General features: G+C 41.3%; 1 protein-coding gene across 4 annotated transcripts in view; it reads left to right on the forward strand.

Annotated features, from left to right (window-relative positions):
• Positions 1 to 19,719, forward strand: part of LOC135697710 (neurofilament heavy polypeptide-like) — a 30,234-nt gene extending 10,515 nt beyond the window's left edge. Inside the window, exons 2-8 of one of the 4 annotated variants that reach the window (XM_065217499.1) lie at positions 10,888 to 13,339; positions 13,376 to 14,356; positions 14,402 to 15,061; positions 15,126 to 15,267; positions 15,323 to 15,739; positions 15,811 to 16,084; positions 19,113 to 19,719. In XM_065217499.1, coding sequence (XP_065073571.1) covers positions 10,910 to 13,339; positions 13,376 to 14,356; positions 14,402 to 15,061; positions 15,126 to 15,267; positions 15,323 to 15,739; positions 15,811 to 16,084; positions 19,113 to 19,518 — 5,310 coding nt within the window. In that variant the 5' untranslated portion in view covers positions 10,888 to 10,909 and the 3' untranslated portion in view covers positions 19,519 to 19,719. Of the gene's footprint in view, positions 1 to 10,887; positions 14,357 to 14,401; positions 15,062 to 15,125; positions 15,268 to 15,322; positions 15,740 to 15,810; positions 16,085 to 18,516; positions 19,082 to 19,112 lie in introns of those variants that run through there. The other 3 variants (XM_065217498.1, XM_065217497.1, XM_065217496.1) reach the window with 3 other exon arrangements.

A 19,719-nucleotide genomic window follows, 5' to 3' on the forward strand; every position in this document is an offset into this window, starting at 1 on the left:
ATTATGTAATTGAGAAAAATCGTCCGATGTACAACTTGACTAATCAAAACGTCCTATGTGTTTTTTCTTCTATATTGTAGCATGAAATTCATAGAAAAATTGGGATTTTACCGTTTACACCGAATGTTCAACGTTATTATTCACTGACTACATTAAAAATAATTTTACAAAATGTATTGTTTCTAAACAATACAATAATCTGTCGAACTTCAACTTCGATTTTCTCAAAATGGTGGATACATTGGTCTATTTAAAAAGCGACGTGAGAATTCAATTCGATTATCAGACCGTGCTTTCTCACTGCTCTCTCCATACTTCGGAACTTGGTTAGGCTAAAAGCGAATAAGAAGCGCTCATAGTACGATAATTTGATACCGCAAGTTTTTTCTGCTGACCCGGAATTGGAGAGAATCGAAGCAAGTTTAAATGTTATAAATAAAAAGGTTACTGGTATTGTTCTCACAAACATAGACAGAACACTAAATAAAAAAAAGATAAAAAATCATTACATCGTCTGCATTGCCAACTTAAATCATTCTCTGCGGTATTAGCTGCGGAGGATGATAGAAAATGCAACTAACATTGAAAGTAATAAATGTTTGGTTTGCGTATAATAGCAAGGTTTTTATTTGTAACTCAAAACTATAACATTATCTTACGGTCATAATATGTGTTTATAAAATAGTATTCGCTGCGGAGGATGATAGGAAATGCAACTAACATTTAATGCAATAAATTTTTGGTTGGCGTATAATACCAAGGTTTTTATTTGTAACTCAAAACTATAACATTATCTTACGGTCATAATATGTGTTTATAAAATAGCACCGTTTGAACAGTTGAAAATCTAGTAACAACATTGTCTTGGCAACTTATCTGTAGAGTGTCTAGTACTCATGTGTTGATTCTAAACTAGCTATTTCACATGCTAAGGGTTTGACTGATTTTGAACCACACGAACTGATAAATTCAAATACAATCGAGTAGCACCTATCTTGTTTTCATTAAAAGTATTGATAGAAACCGCATGGGCATACGTTGTCAAGGTAGTTTGTTTTGAATCCAATCCTCTCTTATCCTAGACCCTTACTTCTTCGTGTCTTAAAATTTGACCATCTTTAGTTTAAGCTGCCGTTTTTTTTATAATTTGCATAGTTCAATCAATCCGTCGTTTCGAGCTTTTCAACTTAATGCTTAATGGGGCCTCCCTTAGCTCAGTCGGTAAAGGCGCAGCTATAAAGCAAGACCATGCTGAAGGTGGCTGGGTTCGATTCCCGGTTCGGTCTAGGAATTTTTCGGGTTGGAAAATTTCTCGACTTCCCTGGGCATAGAAGTATGATTGGACTTGCCACACAATTATACCAATGCAAAAATGGTACAGGCATCGAAAGCTCTCAATTAATAACTGTGGAAGTGCATCTAGAACACTAAGTTGAGAGCACGCAATAAGCTAATATGCGATATGCAATAAGCTTGAAATGCGAAGAAGAAGAAGGAGGAGAAGAAGAAGAAGAAGAAGGAGGAGAAGAAGAAGAAGAAACTTAATGCTTGAATTTCCAAGCCTATCCAATATCTCAACTTACAAACCTGCTGCAATGTTACTTAATGATTCAATTTTTTCTACAGTGATTCAACAATTTCCGAGTAAAATCCATGGTTTTGAATTGAGACCAAATCAGAAACGAATCAGGAAATTCATAATTGAGGTAACACTTTTCAAAGCAGATTCAAAACTGAGTCTGAACTTTTTTGAAGTGAGTTCAAACTTTCGAATAAGTCATCATCATTTTTTTAACTGAGTCTACTTTTATGTTATGTTATTCAATCCTTTTCAAAGTTGTCGAAATTTCCCTGAAATGATCCAACATATCCCAAACCCGAACCCAAGCTTTAAATAATTGGTTTCGAATTTTCTGGAGTGAGGCCACATTAGCTGATTTAATCCCTTTCCTAAATTAATCCAAGGATTCCTGCATTGATTAAACTATTTCCGAACTGAATCCAAACTTGTCAGAGCAGGTTTGAAATTTTCCAAAGTGAGCCCCAGATTTTTGTTAACTGCTTTGGCATTTGGCAAGGACACAATCTTGTTTAGGTCATCTACCTTTCCTAAAAGTGTAGAAAGATTTCCGAAGTGAACCGACACTTTTTTGATCTTAAATTTTACAAACGAAGACCAACCTTTTCTGAAGTGGTTCATACCTAGTGCAAACGTTTCTGTTGAGTGATTGAATTATATTTAATGTTAGTCTGAGCTTCCCTGAAGTGATTTAACTAGCTTTTAACGTATAGATTCCGATCCCCTAGACCCCTTCCTCGTTCTTGTGAGATTCACATCTTTTAAAAATTAGGCTGTGATTTTAAAGAATGAACCTTCGTGTGTACATACCTATCGGTGGATTTTTTAAGGTAAGCACAATTGTTGATAAAACTGGATTTATATCCACAGATGTACGTATTTTTTATAGAAATTTGGGTTTCTTGATCAGCCAAGTTGGATATTGGCTCCGTCCTTTGAAAATCACGCCTGGATTTTATATAATAGACCTTTGTGAGTTCATACGTGATGGTAGATTTTTTGAAGCCAGGTTGAATTACGGTTCGATCGTTTGAAATGTGTGCTTGGATTTTATAGAATGAAACTTTGCTGAATCCATACGTGAAGGACTAACCTAGTTAATATTCACAAAAGTAGGTATTTTCATAGCCGTTGCCGTCATGTGTTTTGCCGAACTGAATTTTGGCTCATATCTTTAAAAACTTGGCTTGTGTTTTATAGAATAGAACTTGCTGAATCCATACGTGAGGGTTGAATTTCTCAATTTTTGAGAAAACCGCATTTAAATTCACAAAAGTACGTAGTTTCATAGAGACTTGGATTTTCTGTTCTGCCAAGTTGAATTTCAGTTCCTATCTTTGAAAAATAGACTTGGATTTTATAGAATGGACCTTGCTGAATCCATACGTGATGGTACATTTTTAGAAGCACGCACATTTTTTTTAGAAAACTGGGTTTAAATTCTCAAAAGTATGTATTTTCATAGAAATTTGCAAAAATATGCGTGGATTTAATAGAACTGCTGAATCCATACGTATTTTCACAGAAATTTAATTTTTCTTTTCTGCCAAACTGAAAAAAAATAAGGTTGTATTCTATAGAATGGACCTTGCTGAATCCATACGTTATTGTTTGGTCCAGGTTTGTAATTCGAAAAGTATTTGTTTAAAAATTTTGGCTTCCTTTTCTGCTTAGTTGGATTTTGATTCCGTCCTTTGAACGTTATGCTTGGATTTTATAGAATGAACCTTGCTGAATTCATACGCGATGATTATATTTTTAAGCACACCCAAAGCCAGGTTCAAATTCACAAAAGTACGTATTTTTGTTAAAATTTGGTTTTTATGTTCGGCCATGCTAGATTTTGGCATTGTTTTTTTTTTAATAGGCCTACCTGAATTCATACGACTAGTTAGATTTTTTTAAACACGTACAATTGTTAAGAAAACTGGGTTTAAATTCACAAAATAGGTATTTTCATATCAATTTGGCGTTCCTGTTCTGCCATGTTATATTTGAATAAGGAGCAACTATCGAAAACAGAACGTTTTTTTATAATAACTATACGTTTGTGGTATTCCGCTTGATGGTGTACCCGGAAATTATCAAAATCTATAAATCAGTTGCTTTGATTCTATTGATCTGATTGGACTGTAGATCGGTATATATTATCCTCCGTTCATGCACTAACATCCTGTGATGGGGAATCCCTGTACAAATTTTACATCCCCTGGTTGGGTGTAAATAAACGATCATCGAATTGTTTTGATGATGATGGTGATGATTGTTGTATTAATGTGTACTAAGATTAAAAAAAGATGTTGGCTACAGTGAACTATCAGCTTAGCACTCCCCTGCCATCAATTATTTCAGGAGTGGCTTAAGTTAAGTTAAGTTAAGAAGTTTTGTTTAAAAAACAGAACTCACTTTGTACATCGAACTTAAGCCCTAGAACCAGGTTATTTTTGCATAACTCTGCTTCATAATTATTCCTTACCTCGTGTTTAAATAAGAACATATCTTTTGGAAAAAAAAAACAGAGAACTAATTTTTCTCCTCAAAGACACCTCTTCGAACTATAGGAGATGGGGTATGTAGTGTTTGGCGCGATCAGGGTTAAAAAATACAAGTGTGATGTGTACAGTGGAGTCACGGGATACTTCAATACTCGAAGTGTAAGCGTTTCGATCGATTCCCTGGTAGCTCATCAGAGAATCGGGTGTGTTTTGCTGCGGCCAGCAGGAACTGATGGATCACGAATTGTAAATATGGTGTGAAAGCTCCTCCCTAAAGTTTTTGGGAAAGCGGACATGAGAAAGGCTTCTGGTATCTTAAATGTGAACAATCCGGGTGACCCTAAGAGTTCGACCAACAGCTGTACCTTCATTTACCGCTCATATTTAAATTTTGTTAAAAAAGTTCACAAAATGAGTTCAAAACCAGCGTTTAACCTCAACAACTTACAAACCATATAATGCGTGAAATGGCCAGAAAAAATTAAAAACTTTAAAAATCAATATTTTCACTACGAAATTACGATAATTAGAACTCCTGGTTTACAGGCATTGATAATTCTCGAAATAAATTCTAACAGCATGGGTTAGGATGTTTTTTTTCACAATGATAATAACCTTTATACTAGTGCAAAAGTATGAAGAATATGTTTAAGGGAAATAGATTGACTAACGATGTGAATCTGATTTTGGTTTAAAAAGTGATCCGTGAACGGGCACCACATGGTAAATCTCTCACTATGAACCTGTCATTTCTAACCTATCTGAACTATTTAATAAATGGAAACCATAACATGGAGACGTTTCCCCTAAGGGGGGCTTCCACATCCTATATCTGTATTATCTCAAATCCGGAGTGATTTGAGATTTGGGCGTAATTGTATTTGTAAACAAACACGTCAATCACCGATTTCGCGAATAAACGCTCAATCTCGAACAGTAATAACACTATGAGTTAGAGGAATGATTCCTCTATCATTTGGTATAGTTTGTTTGTGAGATTGAGCTTTTATTCAAGAGAAATCAGTAATTGACGTGTTTGTTTACAAAAGCAATTACGCCCAAATCTCAAATCACTCCGGAAATACCAAATGGCAATGGTTTGAACGTATCAACATCTAGAGAAAATCAACTCTGCACACTGTGCCAAAACACAGCATAACACAATGTTCGGTACGTTATGGCACACTTTTACAAGTAGGACACACACAATAAAATATAAAACAGCATCACTGTTGAGTGTTGACGTTTTTCCAATCGTTGCTAAGGGTTACGACTCGGTTCAATACGTTGTTTACTCACAAATGAAGCTACTATGTTACCTGACTTGTGTGTGTTTGTCAGGAGATTCCTGGTCTGTCAGAAATAAGTCTGATACAATAGCAGGTTTATTTGAAAATTTTCCATATGTCAAATTTAAGTGAAAATTCACCAAATGGAACACAGCCCTAGGACCATAAACTGGTGATACAAGGATTCAATCATGAATTGAAAAACAACAAACGTGTACCCACCGGTGTTGAGGATCTTTCGAAAAGTTCTGTATGTAATGTCTGAATCGTGAATCTCTTGAAACCGAGCTAAACTAAGTCCGTCTCGTCCGAATCACAGCAAAAATCTCTACGGATCATGGTTTTGTTTTATCTACAACAGCTTCTATTCGGAACTCACTTCAGTCGAGTTCATCTACACAAAGGCCGGTCCTTGTCGGTACGGCAGTTTGAGACGATTTGTTTTCGATGATAAAATCATTGTGAAAAATGCCCGACGCTTGCCTTTGGTGGAAGGCTGTACCAACAATTTCATCAATATTAAGCAAATGGACCCCAACTATACGACGGGGATGGCGGAATACCTACGCTATGCTAATATTCGTAAGAAAAGCATCCTGCAAAGATCGAGTTTAGTTTTGGAGTTTGATGAATCCTTACATTCAGTATAGGAAAAGTTCGCCAAAACTCAATACGACTCGCGATTTCCTTGATGAACTTCGTGAAAAATCGCGAACTTTTGCAGGAGGCTTTATTCCAGAATACAGTTCTTATTTTTGAACTTAGCATTTTATACTGTCGTGGGTATCCAATCTCGAAGCGTACAACGAAGGATCTGAGCAGGATCTTCTGCGAGAGTTGAGGTACATTAACAATAAGATATGAATCCCGGTCTTACCGAGTATCTTCAGAACGGAAGTTTTAACATTTCTCCTGTGTTTTTGCTCGGATATTCTTGTCAGTCATTAGTCTCTATTGGTATAGACTTTGATGGCATGACCACAGGACTTCATAGGGATATAGAATGCTATAAGCTCTTGAATAACGAATCGCCCACGTCAGTCGTCTGTGTGGAGCTGAGTTAATTGGGCGGAAACTTCTAGAGTTCTATAAAGACCTACAGGCGCTGGATAAAGCGCTTCCGCTGAAGTCTGCGATGGCCAAGAATTCTATTTTCGAATCATGACAAATCTTCAGGGGGAGATGTTTGATAGTTTTCATCGGTGGTACATTGCGGAAGGTATCACAACTGCATCAGATCGTAGCTTGGTAGGCTTGGTGGTGTGTAATTAGGAGGTGGTAGAAGGCATCATAATCAGCAATACACGCTCTTCTGAGTCGATCAGATGATTTAAATCTGATTCGAAGATGTTGCTCCTAGCGTGGGATTGAACTAACGCCCGTTCGAGTTCTGGGTTTACTTTAAATAGTCGAGGAAGATTGAATAGACAGGAATTTCATTCATCGTCGATCGGTTTTCTCCTTTGTTTCTGTACACCTGCAAGGAATCAACAATTCAAAAGGACATCTAGCCAGAATCTTGTGGATGGGTTGAATTTGCTTGAACACCATATGGTTTAATGGTTTCCAGTTCCTCTGCCACCTCGTGACCCGCTAACGCTCCAATTCGAATGAAGGTGAATGCTTGCCATCCATCCATCAGGCAAATTTATAATGTAAACATAATCACAAGAGTCATAACTTTCAGGATTGCCAAACTCATGGAATATGGACACCTTGTTAGGCATACTTTGATGGACCTTGACAGTTACGTTTGGCACAATGCTTGGCACAGCTTTCGGTACAACTCAATCACTCGGCACGAATTAATGTGTGCAGAGTTGCATACCCTTAGATCAACATATAACTTTCCAAATAACATATATATGCAAATTTCGAAAACATACTTGCACGCAGTAATTTAATTCAAGTAGGGGAATTTACGTATTCTCGGCAACCTAAGCAGCGACCTTCTTTCTATAGCCTTTTTCTCTATGGAACGCACACATATGCAGTATTGGTTTGTTTACAATCTTTTGCTGCCAGCTGCTCTAACAATTTCAGTCGAAAGAATTGTCAAAAACTGTTTTGAAACGCTTTTACAAAGCTCCAATCTTCTCTAGTGAGAGCGAGTATTGTCGGCAACCAGTTTTTCTTCGGCAACCGTGCCATTTGAACTGCATGTAAATCTGCTGTTCTATTATCGGCAACTCGAAATCAGCTACAATTTGTAGTGCGTGTGTTTCATTTCAATAAAACCCTGCTAGATTGCTTTTTCTCAGTAGTAAAAATATAGTCAAATTGAAGCTGAAAGCATAAAGAATCGTTTGCATGCATTCAGCGAAGTGTTTTCGTAAGAAAATCCAGTGAAAATAGTGTTTCAATTTGGGTTGCCGAAAATAGTCTGTCATGCCGAAGCCGTCATTTCCCCTAATTAGAATTTGGCAATTATTTCAATATGCGCTATATTGGCCATATTTTTTTCGGGAAATGACGTACAATTAAATAAACCCATAACCCACTGGCCAGGCTTCAGAATCAACCAGTGCGCTCTACACTCTATGTTCCCATTCTTTCAAATTCATCCCAAATTTGATCTTTTACCCATTGAGTGTCGATTAATCACAGACAGTGACAGAGCACGGACTTCAGGTTACTAGAGTATTTAATAATCTAGGTCCTATTTAGGATTATATCTGAAAAATCAAAAATTGGCCAACACCCACCAATAACATGATTTGAATTTTAAAGTAATTTAATCAATTCTTTGCTGAAAATAAACAGATGTGCAAAAAATCACTTGAAATTTGAAATGTTTTCATTTCGAAATCGAAGCCTTCTGTAATACTGCTATAAAACCAGCAATAGCCTATCGTCATACCGGGGGTTGATTGACTAAAGTTATGACTAGCGTAAAAAGCTGGATACATCAAGTATTCACTGGAAATAATATACATGACGTTTGACAACACTGGTTATTCTTTGGTACAAGCACCTTACAATATTTACCTTATTTGAAAAAACCCAGGTAATCATGACGTTTGATTATTGAAAACAATTTGAATGAAGAAAAGAGACCTACTGCTGTCATGATTACCTGAGAATTGTCAAATAATGTAAATATTTACACCGATTGCATCGAAGAATAGCCTGTAGCATGAAAGTGGTATTAGAATGTAAAAAATGCACACTTTTCAATTAATATTGCCAGTTTTATTTGGGACAAAACGAGACAAAACCGTCACAGAAGTCCACTGACAATACCATATTCACGGCCCACGAATTTGAGTTCAGTTTACTCATAATCGCTAAAAGTGCAGGAACTCAGCGATGAGTAAATTTCCCACATGTTTCCTTGTGGAAAACGTAAAAAATTTGCCGGAAAATTAGGAAAATTGAACACGAAACGAAAATCAATTATTTTATTAATGTGTCCCACTCATACATTTTTGCCAAAACATCAGCCTTATACATTCCATAAGACAAACCACATATGTCCTATAAGAATGCATAAAAGGTATATGTGACCAGTAATACATTTCATTTGACACATGATCTTATTAGTTGACTTATACATTTTATGAATAATCAGCAATAGAAATTTGCCAAAAGAGGAGATTTCTATCCGTGAAGAAAATTTTACTCAGTCTGGGAGTAGTTAGTACTAATACACTGAGACAATCAAATCTTTACTATTCTCATATTCGCGATTATTTTTTCTAGAAAAAAAAAAACCTGGAAAACTTGGGAAAACAAGAGGCAAATTTACTCATCGCTGAGTTCCTGCATTTTTTGCGATTTATGAGTATACTGAACACAAATTTGGGTTGATCTCATTGGCCGTATCAACAACGGACAAAGACCGTGAAAACCGCCCCTTGTAAACTTTCAGCACCATTTTTCATTTCTCAAAAGCCGTCACAACACAATGAACCAGCTGCAGCGAGTATCCAACAAAATGGTTGCTTAAAATCACCTTGGCCATCTGACGGAAGAATTCACATTTCGCGGTGAAGTTCAAGAATATGTATTTGTAAAAACCAGCCTCCCTCGATGGAGACGCGCCATACTTGACGTTGATGGAATCCTTCCCATCAGCTGCTATGTTTGTTTGCTCTTTCGGCATGTGGGAGCTCTATACAAGCACCGATCGAGGCAATGCCCTCAGAGCATAGAAAACAGTCTATTTTTAGGATGCGTGAGTCGAAAAGAAAAATTCGGCTCGCTTTCACTTCTGTTTATTTTTCTTCCCATCCTTTACCTATCTGACGAGACGTTTACGTCGTCAAAAACCGACGCTGCATGTTGTATGAAAAAATTGGGATTTTTTTCGGTTGAATGTTTAAAAATGTAGATTTTTTGCCATGCGTCAAGACTGAAAATTCCATAAATCTAAAATTACAGTGCCATGTACTTGGCTATTAGCAGCGATCGAAAATTGAGCTGCACGTGTGCCCTTGGACTAAATTCAATGCCTACTCGTCTGAAATTCGACTGGGATCCGATCTTGACTGTCTAACCGAAAATATTTAATGGAAATTCGCTGCGATCACCAATGGTTACAGATTACTACCATCAATGCAGCTAATATGGGTTGGGTGGGGAAAGTGTAATTAATTTTGTCAAAAAATAATAAGCATAAGCATTAATCTTAACTTCATGCATTAGGACTCGTTTAAAATGACATTTTATGAGCACTCGAAGAATCGATGTCAGAAGTCAAAAGTTTTGTTTTTGCATATGGGAAATGGCTCTAATGTTGGCCTATGAATCTAAAAATTGGGCCCATCATTAAAAATCTCCTTTTGTCTTCAATTTTTCGCAATGGATATTTTTGAATGTTAGTGTAACATTGTCAAAAAATGCTTTTCGTCGAAATTTATGTATGTCCCAATATTAGGGACACTTTGACCGACATTAGGGACATTACCCTATAACTTTGAAACCGATGAGCCAGCTTCGTCCATGGCCAACGTGCACCTTCTTTTTACTACCCCAGCTGAAGGGAAGCCAACAGTAAAATTCTAAATCCGATGTGTGTCACGCTCGAGCTAGACGGCACAGGATTTTTGATTTCTAAAGAAAAAGAAAGAAAAAGCGACATTTTAGCGAATGCCAAAAACATTTCGTCACCTCTAACCACAAAATGAATCAACGCTGCTAAAGTGTAGACTCTCGTTTGACGCTTTGAATGGATTTTGCAAATTTTTGATAGAATTTGACGAACCAAGCGATACATTTGAGCACTTTCAAACAGAAACAGATCATTGCGTAATGGCTTCTAGTGACGCACAGTAGTCAACAAGTTCAATCGTCCTGGCGTTTTACTCACACTTTACAGTTACCGCATTCGGAGCAAAACAATTTTTTTTATATATAGCTATATTTATAACTTGTTTACAGCGCTCGGATGGTTTATTTCGCATACACCGTAAGCCATAATACGAAAACCCAGATGCCACACCGCTTCTTGTTTGAAATTATCATATCTGCGAACAACAGCTCTCTAACTGGTTCATTAAAACAAAATCATTTTCTTCTACAGCACTCAACAAAAGACGCAAGTGATGGCCAAGAAAGGGAAGGCTAAAAGTGGACCTGTGAAAGCGGAAGCTGCCACCGAGTCAGCTCCAACAGTTGAACCCGTTGTGGAAGAGGAGGCCGTGAAGGGCGTAGAAAAGCCAGTAGATCCAGCCAAGCCTGCTGCTGATGTACCTACTCCTGCCAAGGCAGCTTCAAAGCCAGCCGAAACGGACAAGAAACCTGCCTCTCCTAAACTGAAGCAGAAGCAGGCTCCAGCCAAGCCAAAGGAAGATCATCCGGTCAAAGCTCCTATAGCACCACTGCAGAATGGAACGGCCGGAGAAACCACTACCGCGGCAGAGGGAACTGCCAGCGAAGCTGAAGGTACTACAACCCTGAAGCGAAGACGCAACCGTCGGCACCGCAAGAAGAAACCAGTTGAAGGTGAAGAGGTCGAACAAAAGGCCACACCAGCTGAACAGAAGCCCAAGAAGGAACACAAGAAGAAACATGCAAAGCGAATGCGAGCCTTGGCCTTGGCTGAATCTTCGGCTAATGCACAGATTGCTGCGGTCGAAGGTGCTATTGCTGGAACCCCCGGTGATGCTCCGAAGACCACCAACAGCGTAGAAGTTCTGCAGAAGAAGATCGAAATCGCGGAAAAAGTGCTCCAACAGGTGCAACAACAAACTAATGAAGAGCAGAAGAAGCTGGACAATCTAAAGCCAGCGTCCCCCAAGCAGCAAAACAAGAACAAGCAAGCAAGGAATAGGAACGATTCAGATTCACAAAAGCAAGCACAGGCTGAAGTCAAGAAAGCAACCGAAGAACGGGACAGAATCAAGAACGAATCCAGAAAGCTAATGGAGGATAAGGTCAAGAAACAGCAGCAAATACAGAAACTGCAAGCCGAAAAGGATCAAAAAGACCAGGAAGCGAAACGGCTACTAGCGGAGAAGGACCGTAAGATAGAGGAAGCGGTAAAGCTCCTAGAACAGCAAGCTCGTGTTGATGCAGTCGAACAAAAAATCAACGAATTAACACAGAAAAAAACAGAATCGACAGTCCAACAACAGCAGCAGCGTACCAGAAAGGATTCCGAAAAGCAGAAGAAGCAAACTAAGAACGATGAAGGTGCAAAGAAGCCAGTCGATGAAAAAGCAGTAGAAGACAAGAAAGCAGCTGAAGAGCAAGCGAAGAAAGTAGCGGCGGAAAAGTTAACCACTGAAAAGAAGGCAGCTGAGAAGAAGATTGCAGCTGAAAAAGCCGCTGCTGAAACGGTAGCAGCTGAGAAGAAAGCGGCAGAAGACAAGAAAATTTCTGAAGAGCTAGCGAAGAAAGTAGCGGCGGAAAAGGAAGCCACTGAAAAGAAGGCAGCCGCAGAGAAAGCCACTGCTGAGAAAAAGGCAGTTGCCGAAAAGAAAGCGGCAGAAGATAAGAAAGCAGCTGAAGTGCAAGCGAAGAAAGTAGCGGCAGAAAAAGTAGCCGCTGATAAGAAGGCCGCCGCCGAAAAGGCCGCATCCGAAAAGGCCGCTGCTGAAAAGGCCGCTGCCGAAAAGGCCGCTGCCGTAAAGGCCGCTGCCGTAAAGGCTGCTGCCGAAAAGGCTGCTGCCGAAAAGGCTGCTGCCGAAAAGGCTGCTGCCGAAAAGGCTGCTGCTGAAAAGGCCACTGCCGTAAAGGCCGCTGCCGTAAAGGCCGCTGCCGAAAAGGCTGCTGCCGTAAAGGCTGCTGCCGAAAAGGTCGCTGCCGAAAAGGCCGCTGCCGAAAAGGCCGCTGCCGAAAAGGCCACTGCCGAAAAGGCCGCTGCCGTAAAGGCCGCTACCGAAAAGGCCGCTGCCGAAAAGGCTGCTGCTGAAAAGGCCGCTGCTGAAAAGGCCGCTGCTGAAAAAGCTGCTGCCGAAAAGGCCGCTGCCGTAAAGGCTGCTGCCGAAAAGGCCGCTGCCGTAAAGGCCGCTGCTGAAAACGCTGCTGCCGAAAAAGCCGCTGCCGAAAAGGCCGCTGCCGAAAAAGCCGCTGCTGAAAAAGCCGCTGCTGAAAAAGCCGCTGCCGAAAAAGCTGCTGCCGAAAAGGTCGCTGCCGTAAAGGCTGCTGCCGAAAAGGCCGCTGCCGTAAAGGCTGCTGCCGAAAAGGCTGCTGCTGAAAAAGCTGCTGCCGAAAAGGCCGCTGCCGAAAAGAAAGCGGTAGAAGACAAGAAAGCAGCTGAAGCGCAAGCGAAGAAAGTAGCGGCGGAAAAGGAAGCCGCTGAAAAGAAGGCAGCCGAGAAGAAGATTGCTGCTGATAAGGCCACTGCTGAAAAGGCCGCTGCCGAAAAGGCCACTGCCGAAAAGGCCACTGCCGAAAAGGCCGCTGCCGAAAAGGCATCCGCTGAGAACAAAGCGGCAGAAGACAAGAAAGCAGCTGAAGAGCAAGCGAAGAAAGTAGCGGCGCAAAAGGAAGCTACTGAAAAGAAGGCAGTCGCAGAGAAAGCCACTGCCGTCGAGGCCGCCGCTCAAAATGCCGCGACCGAAAAGGCCGCTTCCGATAAGGCCGCCGAAGCTAAGAAACAGGACAACAAGCAATCCGACAACAAAGGGAACCAGAATCAAAAATCCAACAAGAGAAACAAGCGAACTCCCAAGAGCAGCGTATCAGAAGACGAAAAATCAACCGGTCCAAAAAACGTAGAAAGCAGCGATTTTGTCTCATCTGCTAAACCCGAGCAGGTTGTAGCAAAATCGCTAGAAACTGCCGCCGTCGCCGCTGTAGCTGCAGCCTGTCCGGTTGTCGCCGTCAAGCCAGACGAGAAGAAATCTGCCACCCCCGAAAAGACTGCTCCAGCCAAACCGGCCCCGACTGATCAGAAGAAGAGTGCATCGCCTCCAAAGACAAATGGAACACCCGCCAAAACGAAACCACAGCCAGCATCGACAACTCCAACCAAACAACAAACACCTTCGAAGTCACCCGAAAAGACACTGCCCAAAGCTTCCACTCCTACTCCTTCCAAGAAAGCACCTTCCCCACCAAAGACCGTTCCTTCGCGGGCATCCCCGAAACCCAGTACCCCACCTACCACCCCGAAACCTACGAAGAAACCAGAACTCCCTCCAAAACCTGAATTCCTTAAGAAGAAATCTCCGTCGGTGGAGGACAAGCCGCCAACCACCAAGCCAGCGACTCCACCTGCAGAAGCTTCGGCGCCACCACAGGTACCAAGTGCAACTCCCGTCGCTCCAAGTCCTGCCCCTGTCAGTCCTGCTGCACCCGCCACTCCCACCTCTCTTGTCGCTGAAGCACCAACCCCGGATGCTAATGCTGCCGCCACCGCTCGGCTAACGGAAGAGCTGAACGGATCCGCTGTGAAGAAACCTGCCGCCAGCAGCACCAAAGCACCAAAATCCGCACCCAAGAAACCCGATGTTCCCCCCAAACCAGACGTGCACAGTAAGAGCGCGGCCAAGATGAAGACCCCAATCAAGCAGCCTGTGGCCACCGGATCGAAAGCTTCAACGGTAACAAACGAACCGATACAGAATGTAAACGTGACATCAATTCAGTCTGATTCTAGGTCCCCAGCCACGGAGCTAAGTAGATCGGAAGCATTTAAGAAAAATATGGAAATTATATCCACCCTCGCCGATATCCTCCTGTCTCAACCCAAGAAAAAGAAAACCTCTACTCCCACAGATAATCCTACCCCTTCCCCTTCATCAACACCTTCACCTACTACCAATACAGCAGACATCACTTCGAATTCACCATCCGTAGAGGCTATCAGCTCTAAAACACAAGAACCAAAACCCAAGACACCGAAATCGTCCCTCAATCTGGATCGCATTCTATCAATTCTGAAAACGACTCAAAATGACAACACTGCCGGCGGTTCTGGTTCTTCCAACGGTGCAGCCAATGAGCAGCCATTGCCCTCAACATCTTCTGCTTCATCCCCTGCATCGCCTCATCAAGCCCTTCTAAACAAAGACACAATCCGTGTTTTGATGCCTACCTTGCAGGAGGTAAACGTCAAATTCAACGTCGAAAAGCAGCTGGCAGCACTGAATGCGACCGTTGCTGCAGCCAGTCGAATGCCCAAGACCCTTCCGGCCGGTACCGAAACAACCGAGGAAGACGAACTCGAGGAGGACTTTGACGAGGACGAAGAATCCATTGAATACAAGTTTACACCTCGTCCGGTCTTTCTAGCCACCAACTGTCAGGTGAGCTGCGTGGCTTCGTAAATCCTTGAGAACACTCATTAGCTATGGTTCCCCTCGTTTTCAGATATGTAAGAATCCACTTCGGAACATTATGCAGTGCGAGAGCTGTCATATGGTATCGTACTGCAATGAAGAACATCGACGATCAGATGCCGCAGGGCATAAGGACCTCTGCGGTGTCATCGTTGAACTCGCTAAGCGACGAGGTAATACAACAGTTATTCTAACTTAAAGTGTAAAGGTTAAGCCTTGTCTCGACAGGTGGCCACATCTACAACATGGCGCACACACTGTCCGACGAGGAATACCGTAACCTTCGCGTCTACACCCTGAACCAATCGGAACAGATGCTGAAGCGTCCGCTGCAAGCATTCGAACGGGAAGTCTTACTGTTTCCGCGAACCTGCTGTTCTCCGAGTTGTCGCGAATGGAGACAAGACCTGCTAACGGAATGCAAGGACTGCCGTCAGGTTTCGTTCTGCACCGCACATCCCGACCATTTACTTCCAACGCACGGTCAGTGGTGCAAAGCGTTCTTCCTCTTCCAGAAGCTCATCCTCCGCCAGAAGATTCTCGGCCGCATCGAACCGGTACTGCCGATTCGCATAGCCGGCAAGTCGTTCCAACTACCATCGAACATCGACGAAGTCATTAAACTGCTGTACAAAAGTTCAAATGGTGCGTCCCAAGTTCTGTAGAGGGTCTCTTCAGCTATGTTCAAGATGACCTCCATGCTCTTTCTTTTGCAGCACTGCGTGACGAATGTGCCTACGCTACGCTGACACAGATCGCCACCGCACCGCTGACCGCCCTGCACGGTTACCTGATGGCCGGTCTACGGCCGACGGAAACCTTTACTATCCATCTGGTCGGTGCGGAGTTGCAATTTGAAGGTGACACCCTGGACAAGTGGGAAGCCTTCTTCCTTCACATTGTGCCGGAAATCACCGAGCTGCGCGTCGTGTTCGTCGGTCCCGAACTGAACGTCGAGAATCTTCCGATAGACATCATCAGCCGCATCAGGTGAGTGCCGATTTCCGTCCCGCTCGAAACTGGTCACCCTGTTCAGTTCTGTTTTATTAGACCCTTTCTTGTTACCAGGGGTTTACTCCTGAAAGTGAATCCAGCAATCACCATCACATTCTTCCGACAACTAAACAAACATAAATAGCGTGACACGTATCATTCGACTTTCAACTCGAATCGATCTACCTACCAATGAAACCCACTCCTCCCTTCTCTCGGAATCATTCACATGTTATTGGCAATACATCAACACTGTATGATCACTGACGATCGAAATTCACATGATCGTGACAACTGTTCTTGCACCTTAGGGTTTGTTCTCGTACCTGGCAGAAACTTGCAGATTATGTAACTTACCCTTTTTCTTCAGAGCAGAAATAGTGGGAACAGCTTTCTGAACAGAATCTGCTGGTTGCAGAAAGAACGGGAACAAACTTCTTGGTCGCTACATGAAGTGTGGAAACCTTATAAAGGTATATTAAATGGATCATAAATGTATACTTCCTGCAATAATAACGTACGGATAGCTCCTAAGTGTATGTAACCTGCGTAACAGCAAGCATAAAGTGCAACACCTACGTGGTGGCAATATTACCCTCGCCAGTTATTTTACCCAGTAAAAATGTAAAAAATACTATTTTGAGAAGATTTTTTGAAATATAATACATATAATTTTTCGAGATAAATATATAGTCCAGGGTGGCCTCTGAATTTAATAAAATAAATTCCCTGTTTTCCCGGGAACCCAGCATATTTTTCCGGTTTCATATAAACAGCTGAATATGGTAAGAAATGAAAAAAAAAAACAATGGCATCTTATTTTAAATTTATAAACTGAGAAATAATTTTTTTTTTCAGTATTTTGAAAATTTTATAATTTTTTAAATCGTAACAAATTATTACATTATTTTACATAATTTAAATACATATTTTAAGAGTAAAGAAATTTCAAATATTTTTAAAAGTGTCTGAATAAAGCGTTGTAGAGAAATTTTCTTGGGAATACCAAAGAGCACCTCAAAATTATTCTTGTCTTGAAAAACAAGAACTTTGATATAATTGCGGAATTCATAGGGAATTCTTGACAACACTCCAAAGAAAAGCTTTATTGAGTTCCAACAAAATTATTGAGGTAATGCAGAAATAGGAAACATTTCCAAAATTCCGGGCTAAATTGAAAAAAAAAATTCTCAGCAGTAGTGAATTATGTTTAATAATGTCCTTAAATTATAAAAGAGAGAAGGATTAGTAATTTTCATTTAATTCTACTACCTTCAATGCATATCCTTGACAGATATGCGTATTTCGTCTACAATGTGCAGACTTCTTCTGCGTCTTGTACTAATACTCGTCCTGGGTCATCCTTCTCTCTATCTTTATACGGGTATTCTACTATAGACGCCCACATTCATCAGGATTCTTAATTTATGACTTATTAATGTATTTGAAAAACTTTCTGTGATAACTCATCATTTTCTTGTTATATGTTGAGTGCCTTGCAAACTAAATATAAAAATAAAGTAATTTATTCGTTAAAAATAAGAAGAGAAATCAACCACATTAGGTTAGTTCAAGTAATTTTATATGAATTATGCTAGGAAACAGTACTGTATTATGGATATAAGACGACCTAATTATGCTGTTCAGAATGTGTATTTAATTGTAAAACGCTGTGTCTCATAGTGAAATAGTTTCAGTAATTTTCCATGTTAGCATTTATTGATGAAACCTTCCCTCATGGCCCATCATTCACAACCCCACATCTACACATTGATTCGAAATTACCCCATTTCCTCAAACGTCTATTTCAACTGCTTACACATTGAGCTCTGCCAAGTTTCCCATGTTTATTTCAGTGACAGTCTAGGTATTGACTATTCCGGTTTTGTTTTTATGTTACGAATGTTGTCGTTGTTGTTTTCTCATCCTCGAATCTAGAAAGACCCCACTTTTAAACTCCCTAAGCATGACCGTTTCTGTTTACAGCCTGTATGTTTCTGTACCCCCTGGCTAACCATTATTGTAGACGATATAAAGCATCCCAATATACACAACTACGCACTGGAACGGCAAACCACGACCGGCAGCACTATTCAACGGAAGCTGTACTGTGTCTGAAATTTAAATTGGCACCCAAATCTGTGAAACCATTGGCAAAAGAAATGCACTTTTAAGAGTATTAAACTGCAAAAATAATACCAAAAGTGATCAAAATTTTCGATAAAAGCAAACAAACCTTCTATTGAACATTTCTAGAATTTCTTAACAATACGGCTAACGTGCAACGTGGTTCGAACGCAGGTAACAATCGCAGGTAAAAATCAAAGTCCTGCACATATCACCAAGGTAATTATTCCCACATCCTATACCTTGCTCAACTGTGTCTTCGATTCCACCGCCGTTGCCTAATGTATTGCTTCACGTTCCAGAATGTGCCGTGCGTGTCGACAGAAATGCCGGGTAGTCAAATTCGACTTCCAGTGCCGTCGGTTCTACCACGACTTCCGACAGGACTCGTGCTATTCCCAGCCCGATCTAATCTGCTTCTACAACCCGGGACTGCACCGGTCGACCGGATTCGGCAGTTTTGATACGTGGCCCAAAACCATAGTGGCGGCCACCGGGGCCAACTGCCCTATTCTGGTAACGGCTTACACCGAGTACGAAAGCCCTCTGGACTTGGCACGGCTGCAGAAGGAATCCAAACGTCCATTGGAGGTGATTCAGATGCCGACGCAGAACCCATTCGCCTCCCAGCGACCCGACCGCAACTTCATATCCCAAGAGATCGCACCGATGATCTTCAAAAACTATTTCTACTTCCTGGTCAAGTAGAAACCGTGATGTCTGCAGTACTCTTGATAATACATATCACAATCAGATTTTAAAATGTATTGTTTGTTCAAATAATTCTTCGATCAACTATTTCTATCAAAAATAAAAAACGTGATTGCTGGATTTCCCATCTCCCCCCAACCAACCCTTTAAAAACCTAATCATTCCAATTCCCTCTCTACGCATCTAGAATGTGCCGAACGTGCCGCCAGAAGTGCCGTGCGGTCAAATTCGACTTCCAGTGCCGGCGGTACTACCACGACTACCAGAGGGACAGCTGCTACAGCAAACCGAATCTGATCTGCTTCTTCAATCCGGTCCTACATTCAACTGCCGGATTTGCTGGATTCGATACCTGGCCCGATACCATACAAGCCGCTGCCCAGGCCAACTGTCCGATTGTGTCAACGGCATACACCGAATTGGATAGCCCACTGGATCTGATTCGGTTCCAAAAGGATGCCAAACGACCGCTGCAAATTGTAACGCCACCTCAGCTCAATCCGTTCAGATCGAAGAGACCGGACCGGAACTTCATTTCCGATGATGTTGTGCCAATGATTTTCAAAAACTATCACTACTTCGTACTGAAATGATGAGCTACGATCATACACTAAGGACACTGTTTGGTGTTTTGAAAGGTTCTACCTCTACCTGAATTAGCCGATCTGCGTAAGGTAAAATTACGTTGAACTAACTTTCCCGAATCAAACTAACAATAATTTCCATATTCATCATAATCAATATCTGTTGCAATCATTGTCCGATAATAAATATGATAACATTTAAATGGAAAA

The sequence above is a fragment of the Ochlerotatus camptorhynchus genome, unplaced genomic scaffold, assembly GCF_037179485.1.
Source record: "Ochlerotatus camptorhynchus isolate MF236.1 unplaced genomic scaffold, CSIRO-AGI_Acam_v1.1 ptg000077l, whole genome shotgun sequence".
NCBI lineage: Eukaryota > Metazoa > Arthropoda > Insecta > Diptera > Culicidae > Ochlerotatus > Ochlerotatus camptorhynchus.